Below are 24,730 nucleotides of genomic sequence, written 5' to 3' on the forward strand. Positions count from 1 at the left end.
TAGACCAGGCTGGCCTTGAACTCACAGAGAGCTCCCTGCTTCTGCCTCGCAAGTCCTGGGATTAAATGCGTGCACAATGCCAGGGTTGCCGAAGAGATCTCTTAACATGAACATTATTAAGCCATTAATTAAGAAATCTTGGGGCTTGTAGAGTTGGTTCATTGATTTAAGAGTTTTTGCTGCTCTTGAAGAAAATCCAAGTTTGGTTCTCAGCACCCATATGTTCAGTTCAGGAGATCCAGCATCCTTTCTTGGCCTCCATGGGCACCAGGCATGCACATGGTGCCCAGACATGCAGCCAAATAAATAAATTAAGTAAATTCACAGAAAATAAGTAAATTTTTTAAAGATAACTACTTTTCTTTCTAATGTTTATGATTGGTGAGTTTGTTTGATTTTTGTTGTTGTTTGTTTTTTTTTGAGACAGGATTTCTTTGTCTAGCTCTGGCTGCCCTAGAACTAGCTCTGTAGACCAGGCTGGCCTCGAACTTGTGAAAATCTGCCTGCCTCTGTCTCTTGAATGCTGAAATTAAAGGCATGTTAACATGCCCAGCTGACTAATGAGTTTTGATCTTTTAAAAAAAGCTGCATGTCAAAATATTATGAATGAAATTGCTTTATTTCTAATCCTGATATTTTTCTTATCAGAAATTACTTACCTTTTTCCATTGGCTTTTTGGTTTTGGTTTGAAATAGGATGTCAAAATGCAGACAAACTTTGAACCTGCAACCTTTTACCTAAACCAGTAGAACTGCTAGGATTAGAGGCTTGCACCCCTCTGCCCTTGTCTGTTGTCTCTCTTGCCTCTTTTGTTTTCTATTTTTCTCCATATTCCTTTGTGTTTTTGTCGTTGCCTGGTCCTGACCTTGAATTCTTTAGCTGAGAGAGTATTTCCCTTTAATCTCCCAAGTCACTAGAACAACAGTCATACATCATTGCATTTGGCGTGATTACATTTTTAAGTAAAGAAAATGTATCAATATTTATGTTAAATTTTAAGAGTGTAAGCCTAGTCTTTTGTTTTTGAGGCAGGTCTCCCATGTATAGCCTAGGCTGGCCATGAACTCAGAATTTTTCTGCCTCAGTCTCCTGGTTGCAGGGATTACAGGCTGAGCCATTAAGCTTAGCATGTGTTGGTTTCTTGAATACACTTTGGATTAATAAAGTGAGAATGTTAGTCCACTTATTGTAAACTGTAATTGATAACTTTTAATTTAGAAAACATTTTAATGTTAACAGTAAAATTTGAGTAATTGCTTTTCATTAAGTACTTCTAAGTTGATGTTTTTAGTACTTCCAATGTACTTTTTGTTTTGTTTTCTTTTTTCTAGACAGGGTTTCTTTGTGTTAGCCCTTGCTGTCCTGGAACTTGCTATGAGACCAGGCTGCCCTTGAACTAATGAGATCCACTTGCCTTAAAGACATGGTCCACCACTTTTTATCAAAAGCCTTTTAATTCCATTGTAGCTATTAAAGAAAAGCAGCTTGTTCTTTAAACATGTAGGTTGAGTCTCAAATTTATGGCAAACAATGTATCAGTAGGATTGACAGTTTCTATGGATATAAATCTGAGATATTCTCCACAGTCTCATATTTTGACAGATACTTGGTCCCCAGTATGTGGTACACTTTGCAAGGTCAAGGGATGCTCTAGGAAGTGGGTGGTGGTGCTCATTTGGAGGTCGTGTCCTCCCCTGGTTTCTGTCTGCGTCCTTGTGAACAAGCCTCTACTACATATTCCAGCTGCTTTGATGTCTACCTTGCCATCCATATCATTCTGGACTGGACTCTAAAGCCATGTGCCAAAAAACACTGGAGAGATGTCTTAGAGGTTAAGAGTACCAACTACTCTTCCAGAGGTCCTGAGTTCAATTCCCAGCACCCACATGGTAGCTTACAACCATCTGTAATGAGATCTGGCTCCCTCTTCTATGTACATAATAAAAAGTAAATCTAAAAACAAAAAACAAACAAAACACTCCACTTTTCTCCCATATGTTGTTCTCTGAGGTATTCTGACAGAAAATACCTGTCAGAACACCTGCTTAGCAGTTGACACCATACCAAATGTATTAATGTAGAGATGGCACAGGTCCTGCCTTCTCAAGGCTTCTTGTTCACCTATTTTTGTTAGTAACTGTAGCCTGTCCTCTGATAGCCGCTTATCCTTTATAATCAAAACTTTTAAGATTATAAAATTACTTTCCCCCTCATTATGTTAATTTTTAATTAGTATATTTACTTAATTAACCAAGAGCACCCCCCCAATCTGACGTTTAACTGTTCCAAGCAAATTCATGAGGGTGTGTGTGTATGTCTGTGTGTGTCCATGCACACAACAAATACTCCTTTTAGAAAACTACTGGTTACACGTTGCTTTTGAACTTAAGCCACATATCATACAAATACTATATTTGAATGTTTCTTGGTTTTCTTGGATGTTTTTTGTTCATTTGTTTGTTTGTTTGTTTGTTTGCCTTACACATGCTAAACAATTTTACTTTGTTTTATAATTTTATTGGACAGTATAGTAACTTTAACAAACATGCATTTACTAGATAACTTTATACTTAAAATTTTCTTTGGCCAGGCAGCGGCAGCAGTGGCGCACGCCTTTAATCTCATTTCTTGGGAGGCAGAGTCAGGCGGATCTCTGAGTTTGAGGCCAGCCTGGTCTACAAAGCGAGATCTAGGACAGGCACCAAAACTACACAGAGATACTCTGTCTCGAAAAAAAACAAAACAAAACAACAACAACAAAAATTCTTGGAATTGCTTTAGTGATTTGTAGCTTGCTTATCAGAGGATCTTTGAGTAAGGAGATTTGAAAAGGGATGATTTATATGGACATTTTGAGAATGAGAATTATTCTAGGCTGCAAGATGCATCTTATGTAAAGGGCATGCTGACTTAGTGGCATATGTTGAAGATGCCACTGAGTCCTATCATCTTAGAGCAGTAAGAGCCTAGAGTGCCAGATTTTGAGACCTTGGCAAGCTTCTGTTTGTTATGTGAGGATTTTGATTTTCAGTCTTAGGTTGGAGTCTGTCCCAGCTTGCTTTCTATTACTATGATAAAAGCTATAGCCAAAAGTAACTTGGCAAGGAAAATGTTTATTTGGCTCCATCGTTGAGGGGCAATCCAAGGTCGGGACCTGGAGGCAGAAACTGAAGCAGAGACCATGAAGGGATGCTGATTACTGGCAGCATGCTTTGTTATATAGTCCAGAGCCTCCTGCCCAGTGGTGGGACTACCCACAGTGGTCTGGGCTTTCCTCATTTATCATTAATCAAGAAAACTTACTGCCACCTTGCCTACACACTAATTTAATTTGATGGAGGCGTTTTCTCTATTGAGGTTTCTTCATTTCAGGTTATCCTAGCTTGTGTCAAGTTGGCACAACAAACAAACAAACAAAAAACCACAAACAAACTCTTACCAGCTCAGAGTCATTGGAAAATTTTGAGTTGTAAAATGTGCTTAGTTTTTGAAAAGATCACTCCATTGTTATGCAGAATTCTCAGTTCTTGGGAAAGGTAGGTAACCAGTGAGAAGAGTGGCGGAATATGAAGGTAGACTCTGGACACAGTTTGAATGTACACTTGGTAGGTTTGCTGATGGTTTGACCATACTTTAGAGTGAAGTCAAGTGTTTTGGCCTCTGCTGTTGGCAAAGTGGAGATGTTTATATGAACATTTTGATGCCGGCAGGGCATTAAAAGATGAACTTTGAGGTGCTTGCTTTAGAACAGTTAGTACCCATGAATATAGAACTGCCTGTTGGACTTGAGTCTCAGATTGACTGATGGGACAGATGTATTATTTATTTAAGAACTGTAGTGTGACTGAAAACCTGAATGAAATCACCAACAGGAGAATTTTGTTTGAAAGTTATCCCTGTGTCCTTTCATATCAAGGAGATTATTATTTGTGTTATGATGTTTACTGTGACAAAATCTATAAGCTGGCAGTGGAGACTGAAGGACTGAGCGCTGGTTATGAGAAAATAAAAATACCAGGTTATAGTACTGACCAGAAAGCTGTTAGGGGAGGGGCTTTAAGCAAAGGACAACCTTTATTTAGAATTCTTTTTAACTAATTCAGGTAATTTATTGACAGTGGTGAAACCAAAGTGTGTCTGGTAATTGTGTTTTCATTTTTTTAAGCACTGTTACTTTGTGTGTATGTGTAATGTGTGTGAGGGCAGGCACACTCATTCCATGGCACACGTGTGGATGGGGGACAGCTTCATTGAGTCAGTTCTTTCACTTTCTTTGGGTTCTGGAAATGAACTCAGGTTGTTAGGCCTTTAACCTCAAATCAATATCACCATTTTACTATGTTTTTTTCCCCCTATTAATATTTGTAACACGTATTTGATTCATCTTTCTAGTGAATAGGCTTTGGCTCTAATTTTACTTTTGTTTGTAATTTGCTTTAGCTATGACACTTGGGTCCACTGTAATGATGTTGATGCTGAAATTGAAGATCCACCAATTCCAGAAAAGCCATGGAAGGTAATGGGTCTGTAAAAAAGAAATTATTCTTGCTGGACCTAGTGCCACACGTCTTTTAATCCTAGTACTTGGGAGGCAGAGGAGGAGGATCTCTGTGAGTTCAAGTCCAGTGTGGGCTACAGAGTGAGTTTCAGGACATCCAGAACCATGTAGAAAGACTCTGTCTAGAAAAAATAAAAACAAAACAACCAGTCCACAAATTATTCTTGAAGCTGAAGATGGCTGGGCAGTTAAGAGAACTTGGTTCTTGCTTAGAACCCAGGGATCAATTGCCAACCAACACCAGTGTTCTAGGAAATTTCATACAGCAGGCACGTCTTTGATACATAGATGGACGTGCAGGCCAAACAATAATACATACCAATAATAAGTAAACAAAATAAATAAAAGTATACAATAAGAAATTATTTTTACACACTCTAATAGCCATTCTCTACAATAAATTAATTTGTGTTTGGGAAACTGTTATCATGCTGGCTCATGCTGTCCCTGAAATTATTATGTAGTCCTCCCTGTCCTTGGTTTTGTGATGATCAATCCTGGCTTGGTTCCCTTAGTATGGAGATTACAGGAGTGAGCTCATGCTCTGCTTGCAACAGTTTTTATTTTTGTTTTTTAAGATTTATTTATATATTATGTATACCATGTCCTGCCTGCACGTATCCCTGTAGGCTAGAGGAGGGCACCTGATCTCATGACAGATGGTTGTGAGCCACCATGTGGTTGCTGGGAATTAAAATCAGGACCTCTGGAAGAGCAGCCAGTGCTCTTAACCGCTGAGCCATCTCTCCAGCTCTGCGACAATGTTTTTAAAAGAGATGTATAATTAATGTCCTCAATTCTAGAGAATATCCATGTCCCTGATGACATAGTATCAACGTTTTAGGGTTCATGTGTGCAGTGCTTGAGAAGAATCCAAAGCCAATTCAGAGTGTGAGAAATGTGGGTTGTAAACTTCACCATGGGTGGGGGTGCCCTGAATTAATAACTTCTCACCTATGTGTTCCTCCATGACTTCACCACCATTATGGACATTTATAGCACTCTGGAATGACAACTCCAATATAAACTTTTTGGGTTTTTTTTTTTTTTTTCCTGTTTTTTCATGACCGGGTTTCTCTGTGAAGCCCTGGCTGTCCTGAGACTAGCTCTGCATGCCAGGCTGGCCTCGAACTCACAGAGATCCACCTGCCTTTGCCTCCTGAGTGCTGGGATTAAAGGGGTGTGCCACCACTGCCGGTAAGACATGTTTTGTGAAAGTAGCAGTGAAAGGAGCTTTGTTTTGTTCACACAGTCCAGGCTTAGTGACATTCTGTTGGTGACCTTTCCTCAGAAAACAACTTTTTAAAATAGTTTTTTAAATGTAGAGCAAAATTCAGTTTTTTTAAAAATGCAACTTGATGTCTGGGCAGTGGTGGTGCAAACCTTTAACCCTAGCACTTGGGAGGCTGAGGTATTCTGTGAGTTTGATGCCAGCCTGGTCTACAGCGTCAGTTCCAGGACAGCCAGGGCTACACAAAGAAATCCTGTCTCAAAAACAAAAAAACTTCATTTAAAAAACAGTATATCCAGTGCTGGAGAGATGGCTCAGCAGTTAAGAGCACTGGCTGCTCTTCCAGAGGACCTCAGTTCAGTTCCCAGCATCCACACGGTGGCTCACAATCATCTATAATGAGATCTGGTGCCCTCCTCTGGCCTGCAGGCATACATGCAGGCAGAAAACTGTATACATTAATAAATATATTTTAAAAACAAACGAAAAAAATCTAGTATTTCAAAAATGTGTAGTCAGCAGAATTAGTTACAAAATTGCACATTCTCCTCCTGTCCTCTCTAGCACCTTCAACATTCTTCTATACCTAGTCTGTGTTGGCATCACCATTTCCTGCAAGGTCATTATTCCCTTTGTTGTCAGGATCAGTTTTTCCCTTTAAACACCTCCCCCTTCTATGTACAAGCCTTTTTCGGCTTTAGCTGTGCCTTTGGAGAAGCAGGCCTAGCAGATGGCCTTGCAGCTCTGTTGTGACTCATCCTTTACCCTGTCTGTTTCTACCCTCTTTCCCCTTTTAAAATATTGAACAGCTGGGCATAGTGATGCACACTTTTAATCCCAGTGCTCAGGAGGTAGAGGCAGGTGGAATTCTGTGATTGAGGAAGCTGGTTCACATTCAGAGTCTGAGACCAGCCAAGGCTACATAGAGAGACCTTGTCTTTAAAAAGAAAACGACAATGACAAGACAAAAAACAATATGGATCTTACATCATCAAAATATTTTTGTTAGTCAGCACTGTCCTTCAGGCACAGCAGCCATCCTTTTTATCAGCTGTAACTAGTTCCCACGCACCTTCAAGATCAGGCCACTTGACTGTTGTCATTCCTTTAGAGAGGAGCATCTGGGAGGTTCATTGGACCCTCACCTAGATTCTGGCCATTGTTCATGTATCTCTTGCCTTTCTGTATGTAATTCTGACCAAATTGGACATGGTTTCATGATCCTGAGAGTATATAGACTGGAAGATTAGTACAAGGGGGACTCCTTTGCAGCTATGTTACAGTCAGCATCCATGCTGGTATAAGATTTTATTTGGTGGTGTAGCCGTTTGGGGGTCACCCATGATCTGTAAGTAGACCCAGTAAACTCATTGGTTCTCTGAGTTGGAATTTGGTAGACTCATACTGGTTTGTTGTTCATGTCTTACGAAGAGGGGGAAAACATTTGTCTCCCCAGAGCAGGTTCTGAAACAGAAGCTCATCCTGTCTACTATTGGCTGCTATATTACATCTTATTTTCAGTGTTTAAGGAAACCCTTATAGTTGTAATTGCTAGTTTGTGGCTCTCAGCTCATTGTAACCAAGCACTCTGTCCCTCTTCCCTCTGTGACCTAAGATGTGACTAACAGGAGGAAAATGTCTAATGTCAAATTATAATTGTGCCAGTTTGATGTGGTTTTAGGTTCATGTAAAATGGATTTTGGACACTGACGTTTTCAATGAATGGATGAATGAAGAGGATTATGAAGTAGATGAGAACAGGAAGCCAGTGAGTTTTCGTCAGCGAATTTCAACAAAGAATGAAGAGGTATTTATTTTCTTGACAATGATTGCTTTTTCTTTTTTGTTCTAAATGTTTTCTTTCTTGGTAAACTGCCATACACCAAGGGCATCACCTAGAATGTACATGTACAAGTTATAGAATCATTAGCAATCATCTGTGGCATCTTGACAGAAATGGAAATCGGACTGAATCATTCAAGTTTAAAATGGGTCAGGTAGTACGTTAATTCTACAGTTGATTCTGTCCACCAGATTCAAGTTTTGTTTTTGTTTTTGTTTTTTGTTTGTTTTTCGAGACAGGGTTTCTCTGTGTTTTGGTACCTGTCCTGGATCTCGCTCTGTAGCCCAGGCTGGCCCTAAACTCACAGAGATCCTCCTGTCTCTGCCTCCAGAGTGCTGAGGTTAAAGAAAGGTGTGTGCCACTGCTGCCCGGCTACGTTTTAGCTTTTTTTTTTTAAAGATTTATTTATTTATTATGTCTATAGTGTTCTGTCTGCACATATTCCTGCAAGCCAGAAGAGGGCACCAGATCTCATTACAGATGCTTGTGAGCCACCATGTGGTTGCTGGGAATTGAACTCAGGACCTTTGGAAGAACAAGCAGTGCTCTTAACCTCTGAGCCATCTCTTCAGCCCCTTAAATAAATATTTTTAAATTTTGTTTGTTTGTTTCTTTGTTTTGAGACAGGGTGTCTCTGTGTAGTTTTGGTGCCTATCCTGGATTTTGCTCTATACACCAGCCTGGCCTCAAACTCACACATCTGCCTGGCTCTGCCTCCTGAGTGCTGGGATTAAAGGTGTGCCCCACCACCACCGGGCTTAAATTAATTTTTTATTGTATATGATGTCACATATATATGTGCACTGTGTTGTGCATGCATGGTATCTGTGGATGTCGGAACTGGAGCTTCAGAGCTACTTTGTTGGTACTGGGAAGCAATCCTTGGTCTCCTAGAAGAGCAGCTGGTCCTCTTCTACCCTGAACCATCTCACCAGTCCTAAGCTGTTGTTTTTTAATAATTTATTTTTGCCCTATGCCATTGGTTTTTGCTTGCATGTATGTCTTTGTGAGGGTGCCGGATCTCCTGGAACTTGAGTTACATACATTTGTGAGCTGCCATGTCCGTACCAGCCCCATGGTTTAGTTTTTAAATGCATTTTAAAATTTAGTCATCAAAGTAATAGTGACTTTCGCCGGGCGATGGTGGCACACGCCATTAATCCCAGCACTTGGTAGGCAGAGCCAGGCGGATCTCTGTGAGTTCAAGGCCAGCCTGGTCTACAGAGCGAGATCCAGGAAAGGCGCAAAGCTACACAGAGAAACCCTGTCTAAAAAAACAAACAAACAAACAAAAAGTAATAACTTTCATATTCTTAAACAGTACCACATCATAGCCTTTCTTATAAGAAAACTAATTTTTTTTAATATAATTCAATAACTTCTTTAGTGCAGACACAATTCTATCAAAATTTTGGTCTTAAAATATCTCAAGAATTAAAGTTGGACAGCAGTGGCGCACACCTTTCATCCCAGTACTCAGGAGGCAGAGCCAATCGGATCTCTGAGTTTGAGGCCAGCCTGGTCTACAGAGCGAGATCCAGGACAGGCACCAAAACTACACAGAGAAACCCTGTCTAAAAAATAAACAAACAAAAAACACCCAAACAAACAAAAAACAAGAATTAAAATAGGGAATTTTGCCGTTTAGTTTAATGTTCGTTATTTACTATTAAGTCCAGGTCCTTATTTATTTGAAGATGCCACGATGAAACCTACTACTTTATATGCTAACGTAAAAAAAAATCTGATTAAATGAACTTCAAAGTTCTGGCTATTTACTTACGATTCCATAAAAAACACCTTGCATGCCTTGATTCCCAGCACTCAGGAGGCAGAGGCATGCAGATCAATGGGTTTGAGGCGAGCCTGGTCTATTGAGTGAGTTCCAAGCTAGCCACAGTTACATAGTGAGGCCCTGTGTCTAGAAACAAAACCTCACCACTTGTGGCCTACATGTGTCACTAGAGTAGGATTTGGGACCAAGAGGAAAGCCTTTTGTAACTATTGAGGGTTTGTGACAGTCCAAAGAAGAGGCCTGTGATTCTAAGATAATTTTCATCTGTGACAACTGCATTTGTTCTGCTTTCTTCCTTTCTGTTTTGTCTTGTTGTTGTTTTAAACAAGTGTTTTCTGTGTAGTCTGTAATTTAGTATGTAGTCCAGGCTGACCTGAATTGGCAATCCTAACCTTAGCCTGTCCATTGTTGAGATTATAAGTGTATTATACCATGTCTGGCTTGTTCTTTTTCATTTTATGTTTTTGTTGGGGTGTGTGTGTGTGTGTGTGTGTGTGTGTAAGCACTAATAGAAAATGGAGGTATTTCATGTTTTCATATCTGTGATCTTAATACTAAAATATCTTTGTCCCATTGTATATTGCAAGATTTTACTTTTTCTTTTAAATTTTTAAATATTTTTTCTTTTTTTTTTTTTCTTCAGGACAGGGTTTCTCTGTGTAGCCCTGGGTGTCCTGGAAGTCACTCTGTAGACTAGGCTGGCCTTGAACTCAGATTCATCTGCCTCTGCTTCCCAAGTGCTGGAATTAAAGTTTAAAGTAATGCGCCACCATGCCTGACCCTAATCATATTTTGAAGAACAAGTTTTTAAGGCATAGCATGCTCTCCTACCCCACCTTGTTTACCTCTTTACCTGTTACTCATGAGTCTGATGCCCTACATTGACAGTGGCTACCCTGTGTTTTATGTATATACGTGTTTTTATAGTGCCTAAGGAGATGAAAACAGGGTATTGGGTTCTCTGGAACTGTAATTAAACTGACAGTTTTGAGACTACATGTGGATGTTGGGAACTGAATCTGAGTGTTCTGGCAGAGTAGTAGTAAATGCTTGAGATGTCTCTCAAGCCCCTCAAAAAATTTAAATTAGGTTATTTAGTTTGTATTCGTTTTGTGATTTTACTGTTAATAAAAAATTCAAAATTTTGACCTGTTCTGGGAGAAATACCATATATTTGTTCTCCTTTAATACTTAATTTTTTATTTTATTTTATTTTATTTTTTTTACCAGAAATCCAGTCTAAATCTAGGGCCTTCAGATACCTGTAAGCCTCCTGCCACTTTGGAATATTTCATCCTCAGAGTATTTTATTTATTTCTTTTTTTTTTCAAGACACCGTTTCTCTGTGTTGTCCTGGCTGTCCTGGAACTCACTCTGTAGACCATGCTGGCCTCGAACTCACTTCTTCCTGCCTCTGTCTCTTAGTACTTGGATTAAAGGTGTGTGCCACCACTGCTCTGCTGTCAGAATATTTTATAAATTACATTTTTGACAGGATCATTTGACCTTGTAATTTCTCTGTTCAGTAGTATGTTTCAATTTATATTAGTAATTACTGAAATACTTCTCCCATCTGAGAGCACAAATGTTGAGCACTGATGGTTTTTGTTTTGCAGGGTTTATGTCTTTATTATAGTATACTTTGAATATGTGTAGGATTATGATTAGCATTTCAGTTCTGATATATTGCCTCGTGCAGTGGCTCTCAGCTTTCCTAATGTTGCAACCCTTTAATATATTTCCTCATGTTGTGATCTCCAACATAAAATTATTTTTGTTGCTACTTTATAAGCGTAATTTGCTATTATGAATAGTAACATAAATATCTGTGTTTTCCTATGGTCTTATCAAATCCTTGTGAATGAGCCATTAGACATCTCAAGGGATTGCAACCCACAGGCTTTGTGGATCAGGAAAGTTTCTTTATTGCTGGTACTTGGTGTTAAGTGTTGTAGGTTCCTTTGCTCTCATCCAGTAGTTTCGATAGTGTATGAAAAGTCATCTTTACACAAGGTTTGTAGAAACTGAGGAACCCACAAAGTCACCTGATATTTTGTTTCTTTTACTTCTTTCTAGCCAGTCAGAAGTCCTGAGAGGAGAGATAGAAAAGCATCGGCTAATGCACGAAAGAGGAAACATTCCCCTTCCCCTCCCCCTCCCACACCCACAGAATCCCGGAAGAAGAGTGGGAAGAAAGGGTAAGATGTTTGTAGCATGTCTGGAAGTCAGGAAGAGAAACTTTGAGTGGCTCTCTAGTTTTCACATTCGTGTTCGATAATTTGCCAGAAAATAACTCTTTTTGACTTTTTTTGAAGTCTCTTTCTTTGATAGCTTATCTATTTAACGTGTTTTTATTATTATATTAAAATTTTTTTGTTTGTGCATTCGCATGTGGAAGTCATAAGATATCTTGTGGGAGTCAGTTCTTACCTTCTACTGTGAGGGTGGGTCCCAGGATGGAACTCACGTTTTCAGGCCAGATGCCTTTACTCACGAGCCATTTTGCCAGCCTGATAGTTTTTACAGGAATCTTACATTTTGATAGTTTTAATAGAAGTTTTATTTATATAAGAACACCTTAAATACAGTCTTTTCTCCTTGTAAGTACATATTGAAAAGGTGGCAAGTAAGGAGTTTTAGAAATGATGTCCTGAGGCCGGGCAGTGGTGGTGCACACCTTTAGTCCCAGCACTGGGGAGGCAGAGGCAGGTAGATCTCTGAGTTCAAGGCCAGCCTTGTCTACAGAGTGAATTCCAGGACAGCTGGGCTACAGAGCAAAACACTGTCTTGAGAAAGGGAAAGAAAAGAAACTGGTCCAGTGTACTTGCACATCTCCGCGTCCCTGCAGCCTGCTTTGCCTCATTAGGAGAAGTCACATCCTGAGCCAGGTGTGGTGGCGCATGTGTGTTGTCTTGGCACTGGAGAGGCAAGTGTAGAAGTGCTGCTGCAGGTTTTAGGCTAGCCTAGTCTATAAAGCATGTTCTAGGATAGCCTGGCTTTAATCTAGAGACACACCATAGTTATTGTCTTTGAGCACCTCTCCTATTTGTGATTAAGTTGACTGACAGATAGTTAGAACTTGTAACTGTTAAGCTGTTGGGTATTCTGACAAGCCCAACAGCATTCCTACCAATCTTGTTTGTGTTGCAGCTTTGGGTTTTGTTTGTTTGTTTGTTTGTTTTGTTATAATTTAATTTTATTTTTTATTTTGGTTTTTCAAGACAGGATTTTTCTGTGTAATCCTGGCTGCCCTGGAACTCATTTTGTAAACCAGGCTAGCCTTGAACTTGGATCTGCCTGCCTCTGCCTCCCATGTGCTGAGATTAAAGGCATGCATCACCACTGCCTAGTGATAATTTTGATTTCTATTGAATTAATTGCTGACCATATAAAATGAAACTTTAATGCTTTATACAATGCCTGGAGTATATATTTAAAGTATAGATAATATTTGGGAATTCTGTCACTATAAATAGGTACTTTATATTTTCAGACTTGCCTAGTTTAACACACATAAAAACATATGTTTTGGTTCATTGGTTGGTTTGTCTTTCATGACAGGATTTCTCTGTGTAGCCTTAACTGTCCTGGATGGAATTAACTATGTAGACAAGGCTGGCCTTGAACTCAGCGCTCAGACTGCCTCTTCCTCCTGAGTGCTGTAATTAAAGGCGTGCACCACCACCACTATGCTTTGTTAGATTTGTTTGGAGACAGGGTATCTAGTCCTGTCTATGTAAACATACTGGACACAAACTCACAGATGAAACAAGCTAGAGTCATTTGAGAGGAAGAAACCCCAATTATGAAAATGCACCTATCCGATATCCCTGTGAGCAAGCCTGGTACATTTCCTTGATTGATGATTGATGTGGGAGGGCTCAACTCGCTGTGTGGTGCCCCCTCTAAACTGGTGTTGCTGGGTGTTGTAAGAAGGCTCGTTGAGTCATCTAGTAAGCAGCACCTCTCCATGCCTTCTGTATCCGTGCCTGCCTCCAGGTTCTTCTCTTTTCCTGTCATGTATTTTCTTCATACTCTGGGGGTGTGTGTTTTGAGACAGTCTTGCCATGTTTCTTAGGCTGACTGAGAGCTCAATATATAGACTCCTCCTGCCTCGCCATCCTAAGTGCATCTGTTATAGGCATGTGTCACCATACTCTGATGTAATGCTTTTTGTTTGTATCACATAGTATGAATTAGGTCATGATTCTGGCCTTTGTATAATTCCTCAAGATAAGGAAATCCTTTCTATCTTTATTTTTATGTACATGAGTGCTTTGTTGACTTTTTGCCAGAAGGGGGCATTAGATACCACTATAGATGGTTGTGAGCCCCCATGTGGTTCCTGGGAATTGAACTCAGGACCTCTGGAAGAGCAGCCAGTACTCTTAACCACTGAGCCACCTCTCCAGCCCTTCATCTTTATTTTAATTCTCAAGAATATTGCTAGTTTTAGAAATGATGACTATTTAGATAAAGAGCCCTAGCAATTGTCATAAGGAGCATAAAGTCTTTAGTTTTTAATACGCAAATGATACCTGAAGAAAATAGAGCTGTCTGTGTCCTTTAAACCTTGTCATTCTGTCGTGTATAGGCTGAGAGCTGCTTTGTTTTCTTAGCAGGTGTTCTTTTAAATTATACTAATCACTTAGAGTTTGGGGCTCATTTGATGTTACTTGAGTCAGGTATCCAATTTGTTTGATTATTTCTTGTTTTTTAAAAGTAAATCTGAATATAAATAAATAATTATTTATATTTATATTCAGACATTTTGCTAACATTATGTATAATTTCCTTTTTTCTGCTCTGTGTATCTTAGACAAGCTAGCCTTTATGGGAAGCGTAGAAGTCAGAAAGAAGAAGATGAGCAAGAAGATCTTACCAAGGACATGGAAGACCCAACACCTGTACCAAATATAGAGGAAGTGGTCCTCCCTAAGAACGGTTGGCTATCATTTCATCACAGTATGAGTAATGTCATGTTCTGGGTTATTTCCTTCTAGTTTGAGATAGTACCTCTCTGTATAGCTCTGGCTCTCCTGTAATTCACATGTAGACCCAGGCTACCCCGGAACTCATAGGGATCTCTGTCTGCATCTATCTCTACATCCTGAGTGTTCGGTAAGAGCTTCTGCTACTGTGCACTTATCACATAGTTCTGAACTTTCAATACGAATTGATTTTTCTCCTCTAAGTTTTAAGAAATTCTCACATTTTCAAGTTACTTATGGGCTGTGTTTTATATATATATATATATATATATATATATATATATATATATATATATATTTTTTTTTTGTGGTTTCTTTATTGAGAAGATATACCAGGTACATAAATTTAAAACTGTTCTTTGTATAGTGTTGTCTACCTATAATCTAAGCCCTTAGGAGGCTTGGGCAAGAGGATCCTGAACTTGAGGTAAGCCTAGTCTTCATGTTTGTTTGGAAAAGTAAGTAAAAATAGAGTAAGAGCTGGGAATGATAGTTCAGTGGGAGACCCACAGTTGACAATGCATTTTCTCATAAACTAGCAAATTGAACTCAGTTCAATTCCAGCCTCATACTCTCATTTTTTTTTTGTTGTTTTCTGCCTGCCTCTGCCTCCCCAGTGCTGGCATTAAAGGCATGTGCCATCCACTTTTTTTTTTTTTTTTTTTTTGCTTTGTTTTTTAAGACAGGATTTCTCTGTTTAATAGCCTTGGCTGCCTGGACTTGCTTTGTAGACCAGGGTGGCCTCAAATTCACAGAGATCCTCCTGCCTCTGCTTCCAGACTTCTGGGATTAAAGTTGTATATAACCACCAACCCCCGGGTCCCCAAAACATTTTAAAGAGAATATTTTTAATGTAAAAAATATATCCTAATGCTTGATACACTAAAACTTTGGGAGAAGGGATAGTTAACTTGAACTTTTCTGCATTTGTAAAATATAAACTTATTGCTATTTGAGTGATTGATTATAGAATTATAGAATGTGGCAGGTAGTTTAGTGTCTTGAAGCTGAGCCCATGGGTTTTACATGAAAGTGAGTAGTGAACTACGCTGGGGTTGTAGTGATGGGCATATGTGTCATGTTTTGTCATGTTGTTTTTAGTAGTACCGATTTTCTGTTAATGGGTGTTTTCTTTTCATGTATGTGTACCACGCAGGCCCTAGGAAGTCAGAAGAGGGTGTACTCCGAGCCCCTTGCTCTGAATTGCTTAGCTGTCTCTCCAGCTCCTTACTGTATATTCTTAAATTCAGCATGACCATTTCTTTTAACACATGATTCTGATGTTTTTTTCTCCCCTTCTAGTAAACCCAAAGAAAGATAGTGAGAACACACCTGTTAAAGGAGGCACGGTGGCAGACCTAGGTAAGGAAACCGTATACAGATGCTTAGTCCTGACTGTGTGTGCTCCTTAAATACCACTTTCTTGACTACAGATTGTTACTTTCACTTTGTTTACAGCCTTCCAAGATTAACCAACTGCCTTCTGTCCTGTCAGCATTTAGTTTTCTTCCATGAACCATTGTTTGCATTCCCAGTGACCTACAGCTGACAATGCATGGCATTTTCTCACAAACTAGCAACAACTTGGCAGTATTTTACTTTTACTTGAAAATAGTTATCATCTGAGTTTTAGAGAAAAAAAATATTAAAGTGTGATTTTCAATGGCCCTGCAAATATTTGCATTGTTAAGTGTTCAAGAATATTCACATCTGGCAGTTGTGGCGCACACCTTTAATCCAAGTACTTGGGGCCAGAGGCAGGCAGATCTCTGTGAATTCAAGGCCAGAGCTAGTTCCAGGACAGGCTCCAAAGCTACAGAGAAACCTCGTCTCGAAAAGACTATATATATATATATATATATATATATATATATATATATATATATATATATATATATTCATTATGAGTTTGAGGTCAGCCTTGAAATACATATTGAGTTTCAGGCCAGCCTGGGCTAAAGGACTATCCTCTTTGAACAAAATTTAAAGTTCTTATTTATTATTGTATGATGTGTATGATGTGAGTGCAATCTCAAATGTCATAGTTTGCATTGAGATCGGAGGACAACCCTAAGGATTCCAATATCTTTTCACTGTGTAATTTCAGTGATTGATCCTGAGTTTTGTGGCAAGTACTTAACACTGTGGAACCATCTCCCCAGCCCCGTGGGACACTTTTTAAGTTTCATTTATTCATGCTATATTTCTTGGCTTATGTCCCAGTGGGTGCATATTGGTGCATGGTTCTATTTTAATGTCTGAAGTTTAAACATCATTTCTGATGACAGCATATCAAAACAGATAACAGATGCCCTTTGACAATATTTCTAGCTTATTTGAATGTTAGTAGCAGATCTTGAGTAACTGTTATTCATACCTTACCTCTTTTACAACTGATAATTACTGATTCAAAAGCTAAGAAATGAAAAACTAATTATAAGTAGACTTTTATTTCTCCATATTGCATGGACAGTATGGAATGTTATAAAACTGGATGCTCTTCAGTATGAAATTTTGCTGGACAAGGATAGTAATTTATAATTTTTTTTTTTCATTTATTTTTGAGTCAGGATGACTTTGTATCCCTGGCTGGCTTGGAACTCACTATGTATACAATGTTGGCCTTAAACTTTTAGAGAATGTCTGCCTCCCAAGTGCTAGGATTAATGTGTGTACTACCATTCCTGGTTGTAATACATAATTTTTAAGTATTTTTCTTGAAAATGAATAGATAATTGTCCATTTGAGTGAGATAATTATTTAGAAAAGGGCACTGAATCCCCTGAATCTGGAGTTAATGGGGGTTTGTGAGCCACCATCTATCTGGTTGCTGGGAACTGAACCTAGGTCCTTAGCAATAGTAGCAAATGTTCTTTACTGCTAAGCTATCTCTTTAGTTATCTAATTGCATCTTATATAGGTTGTTCTTTTTCTTTTATAATCAACACTTAGGCCTCAGAGTTCTTATCCTCAGTAGGCATGCGCTTTTTCTCTTTTTTAAAGCTGAAATCTTGCTGTTTATCCCAGACTGGCCTTAAACTCAGGATCTTTCCGCCTCTTCTGTAACTGCTAGGGCTAGAGACCTGTGCCACCATGCCTGGTTCAGTCACCAATACTTTACTCTCTTCCCTTTTCTGGAATCAACAAAACAATTTGCTTACCTCGGGGGACTGGTGTGTCAGTCAAATCTCTTACATGCTATCAAGAAGATCTTGTTATGCTATGATTATGATAACCTTCCACTTCCACGCACTTGTGTGAAATCATCATTTACTATTGTGAATTTGTTTTAGCAATGATCTGTTTTATTCATTTTCTCTGTCCAGTATCAGTTTTGAAGAATGTAAAGATTCCATATAATTCAAATAGCATTGAGTGATTAATTAAAACAACTTCCTTTGATTTTGCAGATGAGCAGGATGAAGAAGCAGTTACAACAGGAGGAAAGGTAAAAGAAGTTCATGTAGCCTGAGCTGGAAGAAGTTTCTGTTAGTCATGTGTACTGAGCAGAAACAGAATTGTCTATTTCCAGATTGGCCTCAGACTAACCTGTGTTTGAGGATGTCCTTGAGTTACTGATCCTCTATTGCCTATCCCTCGTGACTGCTGGTACTACCATGCCAGCTTCATGTGGTAATGGGGATTGTACCTGAGGGCCTTGTGTATGTTCCTGAACAAGCTCCTACCATCTGATCCCTAGTCCATTCCTCTTGTGATCAGGGTCTCAGTTTTTGGCTCAGGCTGGCCTGATTCTTGCCCTAAGTGACTGTGTTATCTTGATCAAGTAGTTGAAATCATGTGTATACACTACTATACCTAGTTTTTATCGTTGTTGTTTTTCTTTTCTTTTTCCTTTTTTTTTTGAGACATATCTTCATACTATTGTGCAGTTGGCTCTGGCCTTGAACCTCATGGTTGTCTTTCAGGATTGCTGTTATTAACTACCACATCCAGTTAAATTTCCTTTTTTAGTACTCCCTGACAGTAGTTCTGTTTTGTAATTTAAAAAAATTTTATTGAAAAGAATCTTATACAGTATAATTTTAAATTCATACTGCCCTATTTACACAGCAGTAATCATAGTTGACTACACTGTTGTTGGTGTACCTATGAGTTCAGATGAGTAGTTACCATGGCGTGCCTTGATTTTCTCACTTTTCTGTTGGTACAGGTGTAATGTAGATTGTAGCTAAGGAAGACTGTTTATCATGTTTTTAACTTTTCTTAAGCTTTAATATTATATTTGTAAAGATTTATTTTTTCATCCAAGTATATGTGTGTTTGTGAGTGTATGCCACATTGTGTCCGGTTGCCCATGGAGACCAGTAGATGATGTTTGGTCCTTTGGAGTTCATTGTGAGTTACGGGATAAGGGTTCTGGTCACCAAACTTAGGTTATCTATAGGATAGACAAGTGCTTTTAACCACCGAGGCATCTCTCTTATCCTCTCAAGCTTTCTAATCTCCGGCCTTCCATTTACCAGTTCTGATGTAGAGACAAATCATTGTGATACTGAAAGGCATTAGATGTGAGGTAGGGCTTTCCTCCTGTAATTCCCTCTGTAGACCAGGCTGATCTCGAACTTACAGAGATCCTCCGGCTTCTACCTCCTCAGTGCTAGGATCAAAGGCATAAAACACCACTGCCTGGCAGTGTCATCCTTCTACATATTGAGCTCAATTTACCTTTTGTGTATGTGCATGCATGCATGTGGACACACATGCTGCAGCGTACAGTTGGGGGTTAGAGAGCAACTTGTGACAGTCACTCCTGGACACTAAACTCAGGTTACCGGACTTGGAGGCAAACCCCCATTACTCACTGAGCCTTCTCACCGCCCATAAAATTTATCGTAAGGACTGTGCTAACATACTGGCAACAGATCTTCCTGTTGAGTAGTGTGGCATAGGAAATCTTGGTTAAATCAAGTTTAAGACATTGTACGGTCTACGAAAGAGTGCAGGTTCAAAAGGTTTCTTTTTCTTTTTTTCCCCCACGACAGGGTTTCTCTGTGTAACTTTCCTGACTTGGCTGTCCTGAAATCAAAATATTTCTTCATAGAAAAGAACTTCATAGCTTTAAAAATTATAAAGTTAGGAGCTGAGGAGCTGGCTCCATTCATAAAGTATCTTTTACTTAGGGTTAAAGACTTGATTTCAGATCCCCAGCTCCCACAGCCGGGTCTAGTGAGGAAGCAGCAGTGGGAATCTGTGCCCAGTGCTAGGAGATTTGAGGTATAGAGACATTGAATCCACAGAGCTCATTACTCAACCAGCACAATCAGATCAGGGCATTCCAGCTCCATCCCTGGTGCATGAACTGGCTTTCTGGATCCCATTACCTATGGGTGGACACATAACTCACCCCTGATAAAGCGGGTAAGGGCTTGGTCCTGTCTCAGTGGAATGTACCAGGCTTAACTTTCCCCAATGGGAGAACTTACCCTGTTGGAGGAGGGGATTGGGGAGGGGGGTATGTGGTTGGTATGTAAAATAAATTAAAAAAGCCGGATGGTGGTGGCACACGCCTTTAATCCCAGCGCTCGGAGGCAGAGCCAGGTGGATCTCTGTGAGTTCAAGGCTAGCCTGGACTACCAAGTGAGTTCCAGGAAAGGCGCAAAGCTACACAGAGAAACCCTGTCTCACAAAACAAAACAAAACAAAAAGACTATCTTAAAAATTAGCCAGGCAGTGACATACCTCCACACGTTCATGTGAACATTTACCTCATACACAGGCGCATGTTTCAAAAGGCAAACACAAGGAAAATGTGATAATTTCCCCAGAACTTACTACGTAGAACAGAGTGTTCTTAAACGTAAATTTCCCTTGCTTCTGCCTGTTGTTGGAGGTTGTTGCTCTTTTGGGGAGGACCCTCTACCCAGCTCCCAAATGAATCACATACAGGGGCTTATTCTTAATTATGAATGCCTGGCCTTAGTTTGGCTTAGTTTCTAGCCAGTTTTTCTTAACTTATCCCGTCTACCTTTTGCTTCTGGCCTTTTCCCTTTCTATTCCTAAATACCTTTCTTTGTTTCTTACTCTGTGGATGGCTGTGTACCTGGGTGGCTGGCCCCTGGAGTCTTCCTCCTTTTCCATCTGTTTCTCCTCTCCTCCCAGATTTCTTTCTTTATTCTCTCTGCCTGCCAGCCCCGCCTATCCTTTCTCCTTCCTTGCTATTGGCCAGGTCTTTATTAGACCATTGGGTGTTTTAGACAGGCACAGTAACACAGCTTCACAGTGTTAAAACAAATGCAACATAAGCAAAAGTGACACACCTTAAAATAATATTCTACTACATCTGCCTCCTAAGTTGGGATTAAAGGCGTGTGCCACCATACCTGGCATCCGTAGAATGTAAGCTTATGCTAAACATGAATAGTCAATTGGAGGCTTTCAGATACTTTCTAAATGTTTGACCTGTCTTCTTTAGAAATTGATTGTTGAGCATGGTGAGATGGCTCAGCCAATAAAAGCAGTTGCTGTACAGTCTCCTGAACCCATGTAAAGGTTGAAAGAGAAAAGCAGCTCCACAGTTACCCCTGACCTTCACACACTTTCTACTCCCGATAATAATGAGAGGGGAAAAAAAATCTAATGTCCAAAATATTCAAAAAAGAAAATAAAGGGCAACGGTTCAATGACTACCTACAAGATGTGAATGCCACATGTAATGTGTGATCTGTGGTCAGGTTTTCTCTCAGATATTAGTACAAGAAATGTCTGAGACACGTGCACCATTGTATTTTAAACTATATGATAGATATCTGGTCCAATAGGATTGGAACAGGGTCTCAGTGTGTAACACAGGGTATGTGTGTGGTGTGTGTGCATGCATTTGTTAGAGAAAAAAATTGGGTGTGTTGTATCTCCCCTCCCACCATGTGTCGCCTGAGGATAGTAACCCCAGTTGTCTTTGAACTCAGTGTGTAAACAAGGCTATTATCAAACTCACAGAGATTCTCTTGGCTCTGTTTCCTAAATGCTGGGGGATTAAAGGTGTGTGCCACCACACTCAGCACAAAACTAATTTTTAGTAGTCAAGTGACTACTAGTATAGTCCCTTTAGCTGCCCTTCTTAGGTTTGTGTTATGCTTGTAACTTACTACTTATGTGCAGTTTTCTTTTCCTATAGAAATATTAAGTAGTTGCTATTGTAACTCTTGGACCATTTTGAGGAATAAATGAGTTAATGTGTATAGGGCTAGTAGTAGGTACTCTTGTTTACTATTTGGAGTAGAAGCAGTCTTATCATTATGCTTTGTTAGTATCTTTATCCTTTTTGTAAATAATGTCAAAACTGGTCATTGATTTGTGATCATAAAACTGGATGAATAAAAAAAGCTATTGTGAAAGACTTCAGAGACAACACAGCTCTTCATGAGGACTCGGGATTCACTGGTGACACTCAAAACTGTATAACTTTAGAGAACCCAATGCCCTCTTCTGGCTTCTGTAGACACTGCATCCAGTGGTACATACCTGCCAGAATACACTTAAGATAACAATTTAAAAAATTGAAAAGCTCTTGTGAAGATAAGATTTAATATATGTATTAGTTCTTGATTATGAAATAGTGTTTCTTTTATTTGATTATCTTGTTATTAGGTAATTTGTGTGTTCTGTCATTTGAATAAAGGAAAAATAAAGTCTGCTGTCAGTCCACCGCTTTTCTCTCTTTTAAAGTAAGAAATGTCTGTATGAGAATTGTTTTCCTGCTGCTTCACATTGGATCTAGTATCTTCATTTTGTTTGACCTAATATGTGTGTGATTTGTCTGTAGTTTTCTCTCTGAACTAACTTCACTTTCATTTTTTTTGTAGGAAGATGAAGATCCTAACAAAGGTGATCCAGGTCGGTCAGTTGACCCCGGTGAAGATAATGTGACAGAACAGACCAATCACATCATTATTCCCAGCTACGCATCTTGGTTTGATTATAACTGGTGAGTGGGCTCTTTCTACCTGAGAGGTGGCAACACTTGTTTTCAGACGGGGTTGTGTGGTTTTTTTCCCACTTCATACAGTCTCCAATGAAGAACATGGGCTGTTACTGTTTTGTTTTGAACATGTTCTTACTTTGTGTTGTCCTGTGTTTCCTCTTTTCACTGTATGTAGTTCTCAGGCTGTGGGTTGTGACCCCTTTGGGGGTTACATATCAGATATCCTAGATAGCAGATACATTGCAGTTCATAACAGTAGCAAAATTATAGTTAGGAAGTAGCAACAAAATAATTTTATGGTTGGGGGTCACCACAACATGAGGAACTGTAGTAAAGGGTTGCAGCATTAGGAAGGTTCAAAACCACAGCGCTATAGTGTCTTGTTTTGTAACCCAGACTGGCCTTACTTTCTCAATTTCTAGGCTGAGTCTTAGTCTCTCTCTTGCCTTAGCCCGTGTTTTACAACACTTGTTTTTAAATTGTTTAAAAACAATTTAAGAATAAAAGTTGTTTAAAGTTTAAAAAATACTTTTAAGATTTTTTTCTTTTTATTGTGTGTTTGCTCTATGAGTTTGTATGTACATGGAGGTATAGATGGTCACAAATGATAAAAGAGGGCTTTGGCTCTCCTGCAGCTAGAGTTACAGGTGATTGTGAGCCACCTCACATGGGTGCTGAGAACTGACAAGGAAGTGTTCTTAACGGCTGAACATCTCTCCAGCCCCAACTTACAAAGTTTTAAGCTTTAGATAATTTGTTGTTAGCTGTAATGTTGCATGTTTGAGGCTTTGATCATTATAAAATATGTGATTTTAAAATATTAAGTATATAACCCCCAAAATATTCTTTCTGTCTTTTTGAGACTGAAATGCTGGTAGCTGGACCAGGAGGTCAACAACAACTTTTTGAAATGAAAATAATTTAACCAGTAGGTTTTTAAAATGTAAACTGTTGCATGAAGAAGTTTGTGGCAACATTTCCTCATCATCTATGGTTCACACCCACTGTGGTATCTTTGTGCATGCTTGTAGAAAACTACTATCCTGCAGTGATTGATTGCTCTACATGCTATCACTTTCAGGCTGTTTTTTTGTTTGTTTGTTTGTTTGTTTTTGTTTGTTTTCTGTTTTTTTTTTTTTAAGTGAAAATATCCAAGCATAGACCTCCAAATAAATGTTACAGTGATGTTCAGTGATCTTCCTGCTATAGTCTCTTTGCTTAGATGGTTAATGGAGATACAGTAACATCCCTGCTTTACAGGTGAGATTGATGCTGTTTACATGAAGGTCTGTTTCAATGTTCAGATTTGGTAGAAGAACTCAGTTCCTGATTCGACCTGTCCTGTCCTTGCCATTCTTTGTATACAGTAATAAGTGTGTTGCATTTCTCATCCTAAACAGTCAACAGTCTTCTGCATTTTTGATAAAGAACATGATTCGTGATTTACAATTAAAAATTGTGTTTGGCAAATAGAGAAATGTAAGTTATGTCAGAACTGAGTTGCCTGTTGAGTTTTAATTGCTAGTTGAAAAAGGAGTATTCTTTTTTCAAGTGGAACTTGAAAAGTACATGTACAGTATCAATTTTTTTTGAAATTGTTCTTTTAGAAGTTTTTTGATAGTTCAGTTTTCACAATACCCTCAAATTCAATGTAAATACTAGATGATCCATGAGTAGCTTTAGGAATAAGCATCCCTTAGTATGTGCAGAAGATTGATTCTATGGGCCATTGCTAAAAATGAAATCCTCAGATGCTCATCTCTTGTAAAATGACATAGTATTTGCATATATTGTACGTCTTCCAGTATTCCATGAGCTACCTTTGTCATCACTGTGTTAACATACCTGAAAGAAGAAATTCAAGGGAGCCGGGGTTGATTATGGCTCACTTCTTGAAAGGATATGTTATCCCATGGCAGGGAAACTTGGTCATATGAGGAAGCCATGGATCTTCCCAAAGCATGGCACAGTAAAGCCTGTAAGTTCTGCTTTCCAGGATCCTCTTCCACCATTTAGGCCCCATTTTGTAAAAGTTATCCAACCCTCACAAGCAGCACCACTAGCTGGGGACCAAGAATTCAAATACCTGAGCTTTAAGCCAATCAAACATACTTCAATATCTGGACTATTTATACCACCAATAGCAATATAAATGCTTGGAAATAATGGCTACAACTGTATTATTGCTTAGAGAGTAATGAAGGGAAATGTCTGTATATGTATGGTAGAGGCACGTTCACATGATGCTGTGGGTGGAACCGTGTTACTTTCCATGAGAGGCTTGCATTCTATCACTGACTTATGTCCCATCCCCAATCCATTTATTTAATTGTTTCTTAAAGATTTATTATTTATTATGTATACAGTGT

At 39.1% G+C, this 24,730-nt stretch overlaps 1 protein-coding gene across 1 annotated transcript in view; it reads left to right on the top strand.

Annotated features, from left to right (window-relative positions):
* Smarcc1 (SWI/SNF related, matrix associated, actin dependent regulator of chromatin subfamily c member 1) overlaps positions 1 to 24,730 on the top strand; it is a 123,573-nt gene that overhangs the window by 28,334 nt on the left and 70,509 nt on the right. Inside the window, exons 8-14 of the mRNA XM_059268743.1 lie at positions 4,442 to 4,517; positions 7,472 to 7,597; positions 11,505 to 11,626; positions 14,248 to 14,372; positions 15,722 to 15,781; positions 17,830 to 17,867; positions 22,243 to 22,364. Coding sequence (XP_059124726.1) covers positions 4,442 to 4,517; positions 7,472 to 7,597; positions 11,505 to 11,626; positions 14,248 to 14,372; positions 15,722 to 15,781; positions 17,830 to 17,867; positions 22,243 to 22,364 — 669 coding nt within the window. The remainder of the gene's footprint in view (positions 1 to 4,441; positions 4,518 to 7,471; positions 7,598 to 11,504; positions 11,627 to 14,247; positions 14,373 to 15,721; positions 15,782 to 17,829; positions 17,868 to 22,242; positions 22,365 to 24,730) is intronic.

The sequence above is a fragment of the Peromyscus eremicus genome, chromosome 7 (genome assembly GCF_949786415.1).
Source record: "Peromyscus eremicus chromosome 7, PerEre_H2_v1, whole genome shotgun sequence".
NCBI lineage: Eukaryota > Metazoa > Chordata > Mammalia > Rodentia > Cricetidae > Peromyscus > Peromyscus eremicus.